The sequence below is a fragment of the Pestalotiopsis fici genome, assembly GCF_000516985.1.
Source record: "Pestalotiopsis fici W106-1 unplaced genomic scaffold PFICI_Scf_9, whole genome shotgun sequence".
Taxonomy (NCBI): Eukaryota; Fungi; Ascomycota; class Sordariomycetes; order Amphisphaeriales; family Sporocadaceae; genus Pestalotiopsis; species Pestalotiopsis fici.
Genome location: NW_006917099.1, coordinates 858,127 through 872,876, shown reverse-complemented (window position 1 = coordinate 872,876; position 14,750 = coordinate 858,127). Strand labels below are relative to the sequence as shown.

The 14,750-nt window shown below is 50.8% G+C and overlaps 4 protein-coding genes across 4 annotated transcripts; 1 reads left to right on the top strand and 3 right to left on the bottom strand.

Moving 5' to 3' along the window:
* Window positions 1–345: 345 nt before the first annotated feature.
* PFICI_11691 (Dolichol phosphate-mannose biosynthesis regulatory protein) lies at window positions 346–653 on the bottom strand (the record flags this gene model as incomplete). Its single annotated transcript, XM_007840272.1, has 2 exons — window positions 346–528; window positions 597–653. The coding sequence occupies 2 exons, from the start codon at window positions 651–653 to the stop codon at window positions 346–348; spliced, it is 240 nt and encodes a 79-aa protein (XP_007838463.1).
* Window positions 654–1,453: 800 nt separating this feature from the next.
* On the top strand, window positions 1,454–3,947 carry PFICI_11690 (uncharacterized protein; the record flags this gene model as incomplete). The annotated part of the gene is made up of 2 exons (XM_007840271.1): window positions 1,454–3,521; window positions 3,556–3,947. The coding sequence occupies 2 exons, from the start codon at window positions 1,454–1,456 to the stop codon at window positions 3,945–3,947; spliced, it is 2,460 nt and encodes an 819-aa protein (XP_007838462.1).
* A 1,591-nt stretch (window positions 3,948–5,538) lies between these two features.
* On the bottom strand, window positions 5,539–7,890 carry PFICI_11689 (uncharacterized protein; the record flags this gene model as incomplete). The annotated part of the gene is made up of 1 exon (XM_007840270.1): window positions 5,539–7,890. One exon carries the CDS (start codon window positions 7,888–7,890, stop codon window positions 5,539–5,541), a length of 2,352 nt encoding a protein of 783 aa, XP_007838461.1.
* A 5,171-nt stretch (window positions 7,891–13,061) lies between these two features.
* PFICI_11688 (uncharacterized protein) lies at window positions 13,062–14,400 on the bottom strand (the record flags this gene model as incomplete). The annotated part of the gene is made up of 4 exons (XM_007840269.1): window positions 13,062–13,208; window positions 13,357–13,589; window positions 13,701–13,976; window positions 14,127–14,400. The coding sequence occupies 4 exons, from the start codon at window positions 14,398–14,400 to the stop codon at window positions 13,062–13,064; spliced, it is 930 nt and encodes a 309-aa protein (XP_007838460.1).
* Window positions 14,401–14,750: the final 350 nt, after the last annotated feature.

The following is a 14,750-nucleotide window of genomic DNA, read 5'->3' as shown; positions in this document are numbered from 1 at the left end:
CAATACTCATCAGAATAGTAGACTATAACCAAGCAGTTTGAATACTGTAATAAAGCGATGTGTTCATAGATAGATTATTATTTATATCATTTTTTTTTTCGACACTTGTGAAATCATTTCCGAATTCACGTATATCCAGCTAACCACTCCGGGGGGTTGACATGGTGCTGTGTAGGTTGTGACCGAGACTTGTCTTGTCCAGGTGATTTGGCATCTTCCTTGGCATAGTTGCACGTATCATGGCGGCTCATTCGAGTCATCGAGATTGATTGTTTCGTCTTCCAGCTTGTACATTGGGTGTCCTCTTCTCTCTCTCCCTTTCAGGAGATACATTCGGCAGCCTGTTTAAGCCTTCTTCTTGGCAGCGGCAGCCTTTGCAGCCTTCTTGCGGTTGCTTCGGATCATGACAACACTGAGGAAGGAGCCCACGACAGCGGAGCCGAGAAGGACCAAGATGACGGGGATGCGAATGGCCCAGACGCGCGGCGGGAAGATGCTGTGAAGGGGGTGGTCTGCATCGACAAAGGGCTGCACATCAAAAGATCATTAGCAAGGGGGGTCAAGAGAGTGAGCCCATGGCGAGAGAGAAGACGTACCATTGCCAGCGTCCAGATGGTATAGTAAAGAAAGACGACAGAGGCGGCCACAAGCATGGCGAGACCGACGAGTTTGTCAAGCTGTTTGGTTGGAAACCGGGCGAGTTAGTTGAAGTTCCTGGATGCGCAGCAGCGCATTTGGGGGGTAGCAGTGAACGGGGGTAGACGCGCGCAAACGTACCATTGTTGATTACAAGAAGATGAAGGCCAAAAGTCCTTCACAAATGAGTGTATTGAAGTGAATAGATGTGCGTAAGACAAGAAGAAGAAAAGTCCAGTTTCGTGTGTCGTGCTTGGAGGAGTTGATGTTTGTGAAGCTTCTTGGGATACGGGATGAGCTGGCCAGAAATTACCCGTTGCCCTCAACCCACCCCTAAATTCAGCGAGCACCGGCAGCGAACAGGTAGCTAGTATGGGCGCGCGCCAGAGGCCAGACTGGCGCGCCGTGGAGAACTAAAAGGCAACTGAAGCTACTACGCTAGTAGTTACATTAGGTACCTGGTTTCTCTGCCTCAGCACTCCGACTGGGGCAGAGGGGTCGCGTTGCACCAATAGGATCATGTGATCAGTACCTCTCGGTCTCCACTCTTAGCCTCGCCCATTGATGTTACCGACGCCAAAAAGTTTAAGGTGACGATCCAGCTTCTGAAAGCTTTCGTTCCTCTCATCTCCTCTCACGTCACTGCAAGTTGCCTGTCGTTGTTTCCGCGCTCGACCATCCGGACCCTTCGACGGTCGAGGGAATTCGCGATTGAGAAGCACGACCAGGAGCTGTATTTTCTTTTCCTTTTACCATCAGGCTTCTTCCCATCTCCAACGTGTGGTGTTGGGCTACGGAAGCTCCTAGGTAAACAGCCATGTCTTCCCGGTCGCCTTCGCCACAGCGCGAAATGGCAGATGCGCCGCCATCTCGACCTTCGAGATCTCCCTCGCCGCGTCGTGAGCGCGGAGGAGACCGACCGCGTCGTGCCCGCAATGGAGGCGACAGCTATCGCCCGGGCGGCGCGCGAGACCGCGATGACGAACCACCCCGACGGCCGCGCTCGCCTGCGCCACGCAAGCCATCGCCAGTGCCGCCAACCGAGGAGGAGAAGCAGGCAGCCGCCCGCGCCGAATATGAAAAACTGCTGACGATGCGGTCTGGAGGCACGTACATACCGCCAGCCCGTCTCCGCGCCCTGCAGGCTCAGATCACCGACAAGACGACCAAGGAGTACCAGCGCATGGCCTGGGAGGCGCTCAAGAAGTCCATCAACGGTCTCATCAACAAGGTCAATGTTGCCAACATCAAGCACATTGTCCCCGAGCTCTTTAACGAAAACCTGATCCGTGGCCGCGGCCTCTTCTGCCGCAGCATCATGAAGGCCCAGGCCGCCTCCCTGCCCTTCACTCCCATCTATGCCGCCTTTGCCGCTATTGTCAATACAAAGCTGCCGCAGGTCGGCGAGCTGCTCGTCTCGAGGCTGGTCATGTCGTTCCGCAAGGGCTTCAAGAGAAACGACAAGGCTGTCTGCTTATCCTCCGTCATGTTCCTGGCTCATCTCGTCAACCAGCAGGTTGTGCACGAAATGCTTGTTGCCCAAATCCTGCTCCTTCTTCTGCAAAAACCAACGGACGACTCTGTGGAGATTGCAATTGCTTTGATCAAGGAGGTCGGTGCGCATCTCGAAGAGTTCTCGCCAGCCATCTCGAATGCAGTATGGGATCAGTTCAGAAATATTCTGCATGAAGCAGACATCGACAAGAGGGTTCAGTACATGATTGAGGTGGCCTTCCAGATCCGAAAGGACAAGTTCAAGGACAACCCGCCCATCAAGGAGGAACTGGACCTGATTGAGGAGAGTGATCAGATCACACACCGAGTCGAGTTGGACGCAAATCTCAATGTGCAAGATGGACTCAACATTTTCAAGTTTGATGAAAAATGGGAGGAGAATGAGGCAGCCTACAAGCAGCTCAAGGCGGAAATTCTTGGAGAGGGCAGCGACTACGAGGACGATGACGACGATGATGAGAGCTCGGATGATGAGGACGAAGAAGAGAAGGCCATGGAGATCAAAGACCAGTCAAACACCGACCTAGTCAACCTGAGGAAGACGATTTATCTGACGATCCAGTCTGCACTCGACCCCGAAGAAGCAGTGCACAAGCTGCTAAAGGTCCAGCTCCCAGCTGGGTACGAATCCGAATTGATTTCCATGGTGGTCGAGTGTTGTTCGCAGGAGAAGACATACACCAAGTTCTTCGGTTTGATCGCGGAAAGGCTTGCCAAGATCAACCGCGAAAAGATGATGATGTTTGAGGACTCTTTCAAGACTTATTACGAGACATGCCATCGGTACGAGACCAACAGACTTCGCAACATTGCAAGACTGTTTGGTCACCTCTTTGGCAGCGACGCCATTGGCTGGTACACTCTGGAAGCCATTCACCTGAATGAGGAGGAAACGACTAGTTCGTCTCGTATTTTCATCAAGATCATGTTCCAGGAGATTGCCGAGGAACTTGGCATGCCAAAGCTGCAAGCTAGAATGAAGGACGACATCCTGCAACCGAGTCTGGAGGGCTTGTTTCCCCGCGACAACGCAAAGAATATTCGATTCTCCATCAACTACTTCACCAGTATTGGTATGGGTCCGCTCACCGAGGATATGCGAGAACGCCTCGCGGCTATGCCAAAACCTACACTACCCGCTCCAGCTGCCCGAGACGATTCGGATTCGGAATCAGTGTCAAGTTATTCTTCCTACACAGGGTCATCCTACTCATCCCGATCGCGCTCGCGGACACCACCCCGACGGGCTATTGATAAAAGGGGACGTTCCCTGTCACGATCACCCCGACAACGTGGCAGATCATATTCGTACGATAGTCGGGGCCGGAGCTACTCCAGGTCGCGGTCGCGGTCGCGGTCGCCATCCTATAGTAGGTCTAGAAGTCCGCCACGCAAGGTCACTAGGAGAGATGACTCCTATTCGCGAAGCCCGCCTCCACGCAGAGGTGGTCGCGATGCGAGCTATTCCCGGTCTCGTAGTCCTGTACGCAACAAAGGCAGACCCAGAGCATATTCGTACAGCAGTCTTAGCCGCAGTCCGACTCGCTCTCCAGGCTCGCGATCCCGCTCATATACCCCATCGCGCTCACGCACCCCTCCAAGAAGAGCTCCTGCTCAGGGTGCCAGACGCGAGTCATTCTCCCCCCGAAGCCCCGTACCATCACCTGGACGTGCGAGACGCGGTAGTAGTGTCTATTCCAGAACGCCATCACCACCCGTGCGACGTGGCCGACCCGCTTCGAGGTCGATATCTAGAAGCCCGCCGCCCAGAAGACGTAGAAATACGAGCAGTGTGAGCAGTGCGCCGCGGAAACGAACAATAAACAGTGTCAGCGGCTCTGACAGTGAAGGTGGAGGCGCACCTCTCAAGAAGAGACGGTATAGCAGTGTAAGCCGTGGCAGCAGATAGCCTGGCATAGATTGAGACTATTGAGGGTGAATCAAAAAGGCATCGAATACGTTGATCAATACCTTTAATACGCAGACAGAATGATACCATGCACTAATCACTCGTGGGAGAGGAAGAGATAATAAAAGTGTTCAAAAGCTCAGAAATAAACGTGACATGTGCTCATTCATGAAAGTGACATCCCAAGTATCTACCAGAGAGAAAAAAGAGGAACATTTACTCGTAGGTTGAGAGGGCTGTAATAAGATTCGCAGTCCACGAATCGGAATTTAATACTGACGGCCAATTTGATATCCAACAGTCGTATAGTCCTATGCCTCATTGCAACCAACGACTTATCCTTTGGGTCCTTGATTCTCGCGCCATTGTTCCCCTTTCCCAAACATATAAAAATCAAACCACTTCTTCACCCCCCAGCCTAGATAGCCGGAGTTAAGAGCAAGGCGGAGGTGAAGAGGTACATGAGCATGGTGGTTTCGTGGATCAGTAGAGTTTGGCGAAATTCCTTGACTGGAATGGCGCAACATTGTCATGGTTTTGCGATTTTGATATTTTCCTCAACTATATAAGTGGCAAAGAATGAGAAGAGAATATACTGAAAAGAAGCTGTCCTGTCAGACCCACCCTCATCTCCAGCCACGCCGTGAAAGAAAAGCAACAGAATATACATAATGCCAAAGCTGATGGAGGCCTACCACATCTTATTTGCTGTAACGACTTTCTCCCACAACCACATAGAATAGCAGCTGCATATACGAATTGATTCCCGGACCTGAATATATATAGACATGTCACAAAAGCAAGTGCAAGTTGCCATTTCTGGTACAATCATGTGTAGGAAAAGTGTCAAAAAACAATGTTGACCTCCGCTATTTCGCTACCGAAAGTATTAAGGCTGAAACCGACCAAATCATTCAACTCCAATATCCTCCATTTCCTTCTCACGCTGGTTGCAAGTGCCTCCCTGGCACAATAAATGAATGAATGATGAACCTGAAACGCTTATCCTGCATCAACTCCAAATGTACGTCAAGTCTTGTACTCGTGGTGTCATGATTCCCTGCCTACAGGACAAACGTCTGTCGACAAACGCCTTCGCAAGCCTTCAACACCAGGGACAATCCATCCCAAAACCATAAAAGCGCAAAAATGTAATACAAAGGCCCCCTGTCGCTCTTGAAATCAACCTGGAAAGAATGCCGGCATGTGGCGCATTACGCCAAGCATCGTGATTATGTACTCAGACACGGATCATCATTACGACCCCAAACAATAAACAGGAAGGCCGTGAGGCGCAGTGCTGGGCGTTTTTCTATAAGGGTCTCCCAGTCCGGTACTCCAGTCGCTGATGGCTTTTTTTTTCCATGGTATAGTCAACGCCAAGAACCAGGAGAGGATAATGCAATAATCGTTTCAGTCGTAACTCGTCAAATGGGCAAAATGTGCAGACTGCACATGTACTCTAGCGAGCCAAAGCATTAGAAAGTGGTGGTGAAACTGCGACCCAACGTTGGCTTTGAGGCTCCAGCCGTACCGTTCATTGGTTTGATGCTGCCGATTTTTGTAAACTTTCCACTGAGAAGATCCAAGCCGGGGTTCTCATCGTTCTCAAAATCGAATCGTGTGAAATAATCATTAAAGTCGGTGAAGCCACCATCCTTGGACGGTGAAGCAAGCGGAAGAGATGCGAAAGCAGTAGCTTGATCTACACCCGGAGACTGCTGAAGGTATTTGCTTGGAGAGAACATCCCTTCCAAAACCTTGCTTGGCGTCTCGTAAGGGATGGCAAAAGTCTCCGGAACTTTGAGGTGCGCCGCCGAGGTGATTGAGCGGTTGGCTGCCGAGCTAGTCACATCGACAAGAGCATTGGCTGAATGTGTTCTCTCTGGGCGTAATCTCTTGACCGAGCGCTTGATGGGCGAGCCGTTGTTGGCTGCATCGAAAAAGGTGTCTCCGGTCTTGTCTTGCCAAATGTCAAAGTCATTGCTGGCGCCAATAAGGTCATTAGAAAACATGGTGTGATCCAGGCTGAAATGCGGACTGTAGGGCATAATGATCTCCTCGCTGAAGTTGCTAGCAGCCCGGCGGAGGGGCGATTCAAGCATACCCTTGACACGATCGCGATGCAATCGCAGGTTCGTGTTTGGGGAAACTGACGGGGGTGGTCTCATGAGTGGTGCACGCTTCTTCAGTGCAGGTGTCAGTGGTGGGGGCATTTGGTGTGCATCACTCGTGTGGCGGAACGGGGAAGAGGAAGGTTGCATGATTCCGTAAGAGCGAGCCTTGGTAGGACTGTCATACGAAGATGCTCGGAGGCGGGCAATCTCTTCCTCTGCACGGCCACGCTTGATTCGGGGACGATCTGCTTCCGAGCTGAGGCGCTGGTTGGGGCGCATTGCCGAAGACTCCAGGGACGAAATGTAGCCGCTGTCGTCCATTGAGGCAAATTTGCGTTTGTGCGTTCGTGCACCCGAAGATGCCGGAGCCCGAGATACTGGCGGGGGTGTGTTGCTGCGGTCCACATGGCGCGGAATAGGAGGAGACGAGTGCATCTCTGCTGGGAAGGGGGAATACGCGTTCTCCGCTGACCCATCAGCATCTATCTTGGCCACTTGCTCATCGGGTGTGAGATTATCAGACAGAGGAATAGTGGCATCGGACGAAAGCTCCGGAGCGGATGTCACAGGTAGGGCGGGAGCAGGGAACGATGGCTGAGGGTATACCATGGGCTGAGCTGGAAGTGTTGGTGCCGGGAATGCAGAGAGACCGTCTTGGAAGAAGGGCTGTTGTTCAACAGGCGCTGGTTCTGGGCGAGAGGACATATTGATGATGGACAGATTCTGTGCACCGTTCTGCGTCCTACGGCCCGGCTTCTCCTTGATGAACTGAGCCTCCTCTCCCTTGACAATTGTCCACCAGTGGCCTTTGGATGATCCTGTACCCTCTTTGGGCTTTCCCTGCTTAACGAAAGCCTTATTTAGACTCAAGTTGTGTCGAATACTGTTCTGCCATCCATGCTTGTCGTTCAAATTCTCCATGTTGTAAAAAGAGTACGTATCCATGATCCATTGGTAGATTTGGTTCAACATCAAGCGCCTTTCCGGAGATCGCAGGATTGCCATGGCGATCAGGACCGCGTAGCTGTGGGCAGGTTTCCTTCCATCGTCGATAATAGGCGGGAAGGAGTCATGAGGGGGGAGAACGACCTCTTGATCGTCCTGGGAGGCGTTGGATTGCGACGAGCTCGATGGTCTTGACTCCTTGATCGGCGCAGCCTCGAGAAGTGCGCGCTTGGATTGCGGCTTTTGAAAGTTGTCCTCGCCATTCATGTTGAATGAATGGGGTGGTGCTGGTTGCAGTGCTGGCTGTGTCGTTTCCTTCTCGTAGTTGCTGCCTACATCCGTCACTGGCTTCTGGTATACCGTCTTGAATTTCGACATTTTTGGTTGCTTCTTTTGCATGGAATCCGTTTGCTGCATGCCTGCGGTTGGTGGTTGCAGTGAAATTGCTCGGTTCATCTTGTTCACATGCTCCTTCAATGGCGTCACGGGTGATTTTGTCGCTCTGCCATTTGCCTTGAACGGCGACGTTTGCTTGTTGAATCCTTGCGGTTGCGGATATTGCGGAATAGCAGCGTACATGTTTCCATAGGCGTTTTGAAAGGTCTCGCTCGGCGACAAAGGCGCGCCAATCGAAGGCATAGGAGCCCGGCTGATGCAATTAGGTATTTGTGGTTGGACGAAAGGTTCGACGTAAAAGTCGTCGCGATGAAGATCTTGAAGTTGGTGGAGCGACTGCGCGTCTAGCGCGCCACGCGTCGGATGGGCCATCTCGGCCAGTATCAGCTGCGCAGAAGTGTGTGTTTAATTCAGTTGAGTGTCGTATGCCACTGCAATATAATGATTATGAGCCCAGAGCCTGATGCTATCTCTTGTCTTGATCTCGTTTATCTTGCTGGCTAGGTGTTTGTTAGCTCTGGTGTGTCACCATCCATGGGCAGGCTGATAATGCTGTTCGGGCGGGCGAGGCCCTGGTAAAGTACTGCTGGGTGGGCGATAGGCAGTGGAGAGACCTTGCCCGCAGTGCTCGTGGGTTGCATGACGGGAAGGAGATTTCGTGGGCATGTAAGCGCACTCACCTAGTTCGGGGTGCCCAGTTTTAATGAGTTTTGGTGGAGACGTACAAGCAAGGGTGAATGTGGCGCCTCTGGATCTATGAGCCTCGTTTAGAAGGTCTCGGATGTGTCAATGGGTGCAAATGATGATGAGCGATGCCGTGTCTCGCGCGGGTGGTTTGGTCTCGCTGTCCAAAATGGCAGGAAATCTAGTCGGCGACAATTTTGACGTCTTTTTTTTTCGTGTGCCCAAAAATTTGGTGTGGCAGATGAAAAAAAAAAGGCAAAAGTTGACAGGAAGAGGAACAAAAAGGCCAGGTGAATTGAGACGGAACAGGTCAAGGAGGGGAACTTGAAGAGTGTAACGAGGATCAATGGATGGATGTAACAGAGCGGCCGTGGGGAAAGGGCGTCTTTACTTGGCTGGCTGAGCACTTGCAGACAGGCTTGGGTTTGGGGTGGAGGGAAATCTGTCGGGTCACTCCTCTGGTGGCTTTAGCAGCTACTACATTAGGTTTCGGGGGAGCAGCACAAGCAGACCATTTACGTTCCAACACGGGCAGCCGCAAAGCTAATTGCGGGGCTATCTAGCTACGGACACCCCCATTCATAGAGAAAAGGTAAGAAGAACCTGGAGATGATCGATATAGTTGGGTCACAGGCAGCGGCCGTCTGATTGATGTGCGTGCATTCCTTCGCTCTTCAGTTGACCCGTTTCCATTTGCACATTCGTTTGTTCAGATAAAATAAGCGCTCTCTATCAAGTCAAGTCGAGTACTTATTATATCTGCTGCTTGCTTGCTTTCTTATACAGTAGGTACTTTCTATCAACTCGAGTTATCTTTCAAATGTCGGACAGTCAGTCTGGTGCCCAAGTTGCTGAAAAAAAAAAAAAAAAAAAAGTAACTACAGAACAGATCAGACCAGACCTAGAGCTTGAGCTTGGGCTATCTTGTCTTGCTGGTCCTTGTCTCTGACTGATAGAGCCATGTACCTTGTCCGGGAGAGTGCTGCTTGCACCCTCACGCCAACTCAGCAAAAGAGGCGATCCACCCACGAGTGAGCATATGTACGTATAGATCCTTGTACTATGCATACACACATGTATGTAGTGTAGCAGACTTGGCAGAGGATTGGTCTAAAGTGACACGATGTGATGCAAGGTTTGGTTAGAGAGCGAGGAATGAGAAGCCCTGCTTTGCATGGATGGGTTTGGATGGGGTGGAATGGGTGGAATGGATGATGGATGCCGATGGATGCGATTGCAGGCTGCGCCAGGCGTGACCGATTATGGGCGGGGCTCAGCTTACCACTAGGTCCCTCCTACCTTGGAACGAGACGGAATTATTTGCAATCCAGCTCTCGTCTATCTTTTGATGGAAAGTGCTTCTTCTTGTCAGCAGGCAGCGTGAACATGTCCAAGTTCGAGATAGAGGCAGAGCGAGCCGGGCAGAATGGCGATCAAAGGTCCGTGTGTCTACGAAACACGCGGTGAAGGCCTTGGCTAGTTCTCATTTTAGCAGTTGCGCACAGTCGTGGTCTTTCTTGCCTGGGGATTCTCCTCCCGCGATATCCAGCCCAGGGCCAATATGGTGTAGGCCTAGAACCGATCAATGGATGATGATGGGTGGTCCGACAGCGCTATTAGTTGAAACGGACATATAGCAGCATGGCCGGGGGCCTGTACTGGAAAAGCAGCCGGCCTTGAGACCTGCAGCCAACTGGGCGGCTGTAGGTCGTGTACAATCAAGAAGATGATGGTGTGTAACCTGACGACAATTTGTTGTGCAATCATGATATGCTCGTATGAAAAAAAGGCGTGCATTAAGGTCGAGTACTTTGGATATGTGTGTTTAAGATTGATGAGCGGCACCCAAGCGATTGGACGAGAGGTGGGCGCGTTTTGGGGAAAACGTTGGCCGCGGTTTGCGACGCGACGGTTTGTTGACGTTCCGAACCGCGTCTAGCCAATGAGAAGGCTCGGGATTGACTTCAACTCTTGGCACACTAACCACTTGCATGTTTGCACTCGTGAATTATCCATTCATTTGTGACACATCCCACCGAATCCCAATGCTTTTTCTTGCACCATGGTACAAATTCACAAGTCTATCTTAGGCCCCCCCGGTTCCCGTGCTCCATCTTTCTTGTCGTTCAGCTGCCGTATCGTTCGAATCATAGACTGTTTTCGGCCGTCCAGCAGAATACTAGTACTACCCACTATGAAACGTTAAAAAAAAGAAGAGAGAGAGAGAGAGGGAAGAGACCACCAAAGACATTCCAAAAATTCCATATCCACTGACCAGCGAAGCTTGATCCCAAATGGCTATATTCAGCCCAACCTGCCCCATTCAACTATTTGACCATGCCCATTCATTCCCATGGCCTGGCGTGATAGATCTCGATCTGACTTTCGCTCCAGAGAGGGGGGCCCGGCCGTTCAGGTGGCCCGATTTTCGATTCCGGTCCAAGACAGACCATGCCAGTCCGACCAGTACTCACATCTTTTTTTTGCTTTCATCTCGGAACGATTTTTTGGTGGGAAAGAAAAGGAATGCGCAATATCGAGGCGGACATGCCCATCTTCTTAGCGCCTCCGTATACTTTTGCCCATATAGCATAAATTCAAAAAGCCATCATCGATGTCCGAGATAAATGCGCATCGTCGACGATTACTATACAATTTGCGAATCCCGCATCCCACTGACCTACATTAGTCACACTAGTATTCGCTGGCTAGGTGGCCCTACTTCGCCTAGCCGGCCAAATCCCCCCAGCAAGCGCTGCAAGCAAGCAAAGTGTTTGACCCTCTTTCTGTGCTCGCCCAGGCCGAGCAGGATGATGTCACAGATGCGATCGTCGGATCTTCGATTCGTTTTCCGTCTAATTTCAAGAGTCCACATTCTAAGGTTTTTCTCATGCCGGCCGTCTCAGACACTGATCTGTGCTTTTTTTTTTTCGGCTTGTCTTGCGTGCACGAATTCACGATGGAGAAAAGATACTAAAAATGCTAATGATATGGTGTCCGTATTTACTACCTGGCACCTTGCAAAAATCCATCACCGCCCAAGAGTCTGGCATTCTAAAAAAGATTTTTGCACGTGCCTATACTAGTGTAGAGGCACCAAGGAGAGGAAAACCGCTTCCAACCAACGGAAAAGATACCATCCGTCGTTTGCCAGGCCAGGACTGCCCGGCTTGCCAAACGGACGACAGGTAGAGACCGACGACTTCTCATTTGACCATGCTTTCCATCTCAATGCGCTAGAAGGTGCCAACTCATCAATGAACTACATAGTATCAGGCTTTTGTTCGGCTCTAGAAGACCAAGACCGTTGGGCTCTGGGGTTCTTCGTCGTCTCCGTTACTGTCTATGGCCTAGGCTCGCGATTGCCCGATGCGGGTATCTCCATTTTCATCGCAACTTTCATGCTTCGCTGCTTCTGCTCTCTTCTGTTTCTGGGTTGATTCACCTGCCGATGATTTTCGCTAGTCTCAACTTTGGTCCACTTGCCGAAGCTTGCACCTAGCCGGCTGCCCAGACTGCTCACCGTTTTACGTGGCTCACCGGGCTGGAGAGACTTGGTAGACAGGTAGAGTTTTGACTTGGTTGAGAAAGGTCCTCTTTTGTCGCTCTGGGTTTGCCTGGGCCCTTCCTCTCTCTTCGGGGTCAAAGGAAGAGTGCGGTAGAGTTTCTCGGGTCCAGTTTGCAGATCCTTGTACTAAAACCATCCATTTTAAGACCGCAACGGGAAAGTAGACCGCCAAGTGTGCAAAATCCGGTTCTTCACCCTTCTCTGGAATGACCAGGATTATCGCCCGGCAGATGTTGGCAGGCAAGGCTGCAGGCCTAGAGGGAAGTGAGCACTAGGTTTTGGAGTCGACCTGCATGAAGAGAGGCAGTAGTGGCCTACGTACGCTTCACATGCTGCAAGTCTGTGTGGCTACAGGCTGCAGTTTCTAGTAGTGTAGTATACTAGCGGCCGTTCAACCGTTTGCAAATGGCTGCTTACATTATCGACTACAAGACATTCTGCGCCCAATTTTGGAAGAGAGTGTGAGGGAGAGTTTGAAAGAGAGTCATGACTTGCCACGTACAGATCTCACTCGGGGTCCAACATTCAGGCACCTACAGAACGTCGGCGCCAACAGCTGCATGTTTGAAACTATGAGATCAAGTTACTCCCAACCCCTTCAACGGCGGGAGGCTTGCTGCGTTAGGTCAACGGCACGGCCCTGAATCGTTGTCGATGAACCAACGCCATAGTTAGAATTCCATTCTTCTGACACTCTGAATCTTTCACTAATGCTGCACCGTTGAATCTAACAATGTTACTTGGACACAAATTAATTGGACACAAATCACCCGTAAAAGTTACTGGGCAGGTGACGGTGAAGTCGTCGAGTTCGATTGTATTGTCTACTATGCGAACAGATTCAGCCATCCGCCTTTGGTGTTTGAACCAATGGATAGGGCAGAGATGCACCACATCCGTCATTTCTTGGACAGATTGTGCAACGGCTGCCAGCGGCTGCCGCAATTTGTCCAGAACTTAAAATACCTGTATGGTACGTAGAATTCAAGATAGAAAGTGCAAGAGTCTTCTATATGCGCATATATTGTGACAATCTGCATCTATCTCACGTAGTCTACTAATCTTCTATCCAGTTGTCATCAATATAGCAGAAGACATTTCTTCGTATCAGTTATTTCGTTGTCCCCTCGACATGAAATGCCTCCATAAAGTATTATATACTCGATGTCACAGAAACTACATTATTTCGACTGTCACCTTAATAGCTTCCATTCAGTTATGATGACTCTACACGTCCATAAAGAGACTACTTTTATATATGCAAAGTCTTCTTGTCACCTGGATATGCCGTTTAGGCATCAATGTGCTTGAGATATGTTTCAAAATCCTCCAGATCAATACCTCTCCGCCGGTTGATTGTCTTGGACATATCCCAAGCAACACCTTTACCCGCTGCAAAGACATTTTGGTACTTGACCATGCCATTATCTGGTTCAGCCTGTTGGCAAAGAAAGATCAGTCATTCGATATTTATAAATGGAGTGCTTGACATCAAATGCAAAACCAAATGCTCGACAAGGACACACTTCCTGCTATAGCGTAACAATAGAGGGTAAAAGAAAGAAAAACACATCTGGTCAACTCACCTGCAACCTCTTTTGCAAAAAGTCCAAATCCCAGATCTCTCTAGTCCAGGACCCTCCGAATCGGGCCTCAACCAGGTCCGCAACCCGTCCGTACGTGACCGTGTCACCCGCGACATAGACTACCTGCCGGCTGACGTCGCGGGGATCATAGACGATCTCAGCGACCATGCGTCCAATATCTTGCGGCGTGGTGGCGCTGACGGGCGTGTCCCAGTTTCCTAGGCCTCTAAGGACTATTAAGGGGTTACCACGTCAGTCAGGTTCTTCTTTTCTCTCAAGAGGCCAGTACCAAATAGGGACAAATTCAATTCTTTTTCTCTTGAGATCGAGAGGGAGTTATTTACCGCGGTTTTTCAAATCCACCGGTCCAAACTCGGGGACCAACAGAAAGGACATGAACAGTCCCGTGCTGACAATAACCCAGTCCACGGGCGATGACGCCGATGCTGCTGACGAACGGAGCAGGTTTCGCACCTCGAGCTGCTCATCAAACAGGTCCTGCGCGCTCCCCCCTCCGACGACATCGTAGTCGATGCCGTACTGCCAGGGAAAGTAGCGGGCGACGCCGGCCTCGAGCACCGCGCGCGTCAGCTTGAGCTGAGAGCCGGGTGCTAAGTACACTGTCATGGTACAAGAATCGAAGTGAGTCAAGTGGTCTTCCTCCAATGGTTAAGAGAAGCCCTCGTGCAAAGTTCTTGTTCCTGATTTGATTGCAAGAATTGATGGATTGCATTCGAAGAGTCGTGACTTTGTCCTTATGGAATACTTACTTCCAGTACAAGAAACAATAGTATGATACTTCCCAAAGATCTGAGCCAATTCAGCAACAGAAGCCGCCTCAACGTCGCCCGCCTCGAGTGCCACTCCGAGCGATAAAAGTCGTTTATTCTGGCCCTGCTTTTGCGGATCTTGAGAATTGAGGGTCGAGGAGCGGAGAAGGACGGCAATGTTGGCTGCTGGCTTATTGGGGTGTGAAGTCAGGGCATTGATGACGGCATTGCCCAATTCACCGGCGCCGAGGACGAGGATGGATGCAGACGACATATCTTTACGAAGTTGTCACTTGAACTGTGGGAAAAAAAGAAACAGGGTTGAGTTGTATAAACTGTTGCAGCCCACAGATCAGCGAGCGTTGGTCTCTTTATACACGACCTAAATGGAGACGCCACTGCTACTCCGCACTTTGCTCCTGGATGACAGTCAGACGTCTGCTTAGAAATCCGAAAAGGAGAGCTCTTCGGCGGTGTTAGGAGCGGAGTTTGGGATGAGCCAAGACACGCCGGGTTGGAAGGGCGATCCCGTTCGACACCGGCCGGCGAGCGATGGCACCAGGTGTCCCGGACGGAGATGTGGGTCGGCACCCGGGGATGAGTAATGGATCCCACCTGGAGCAG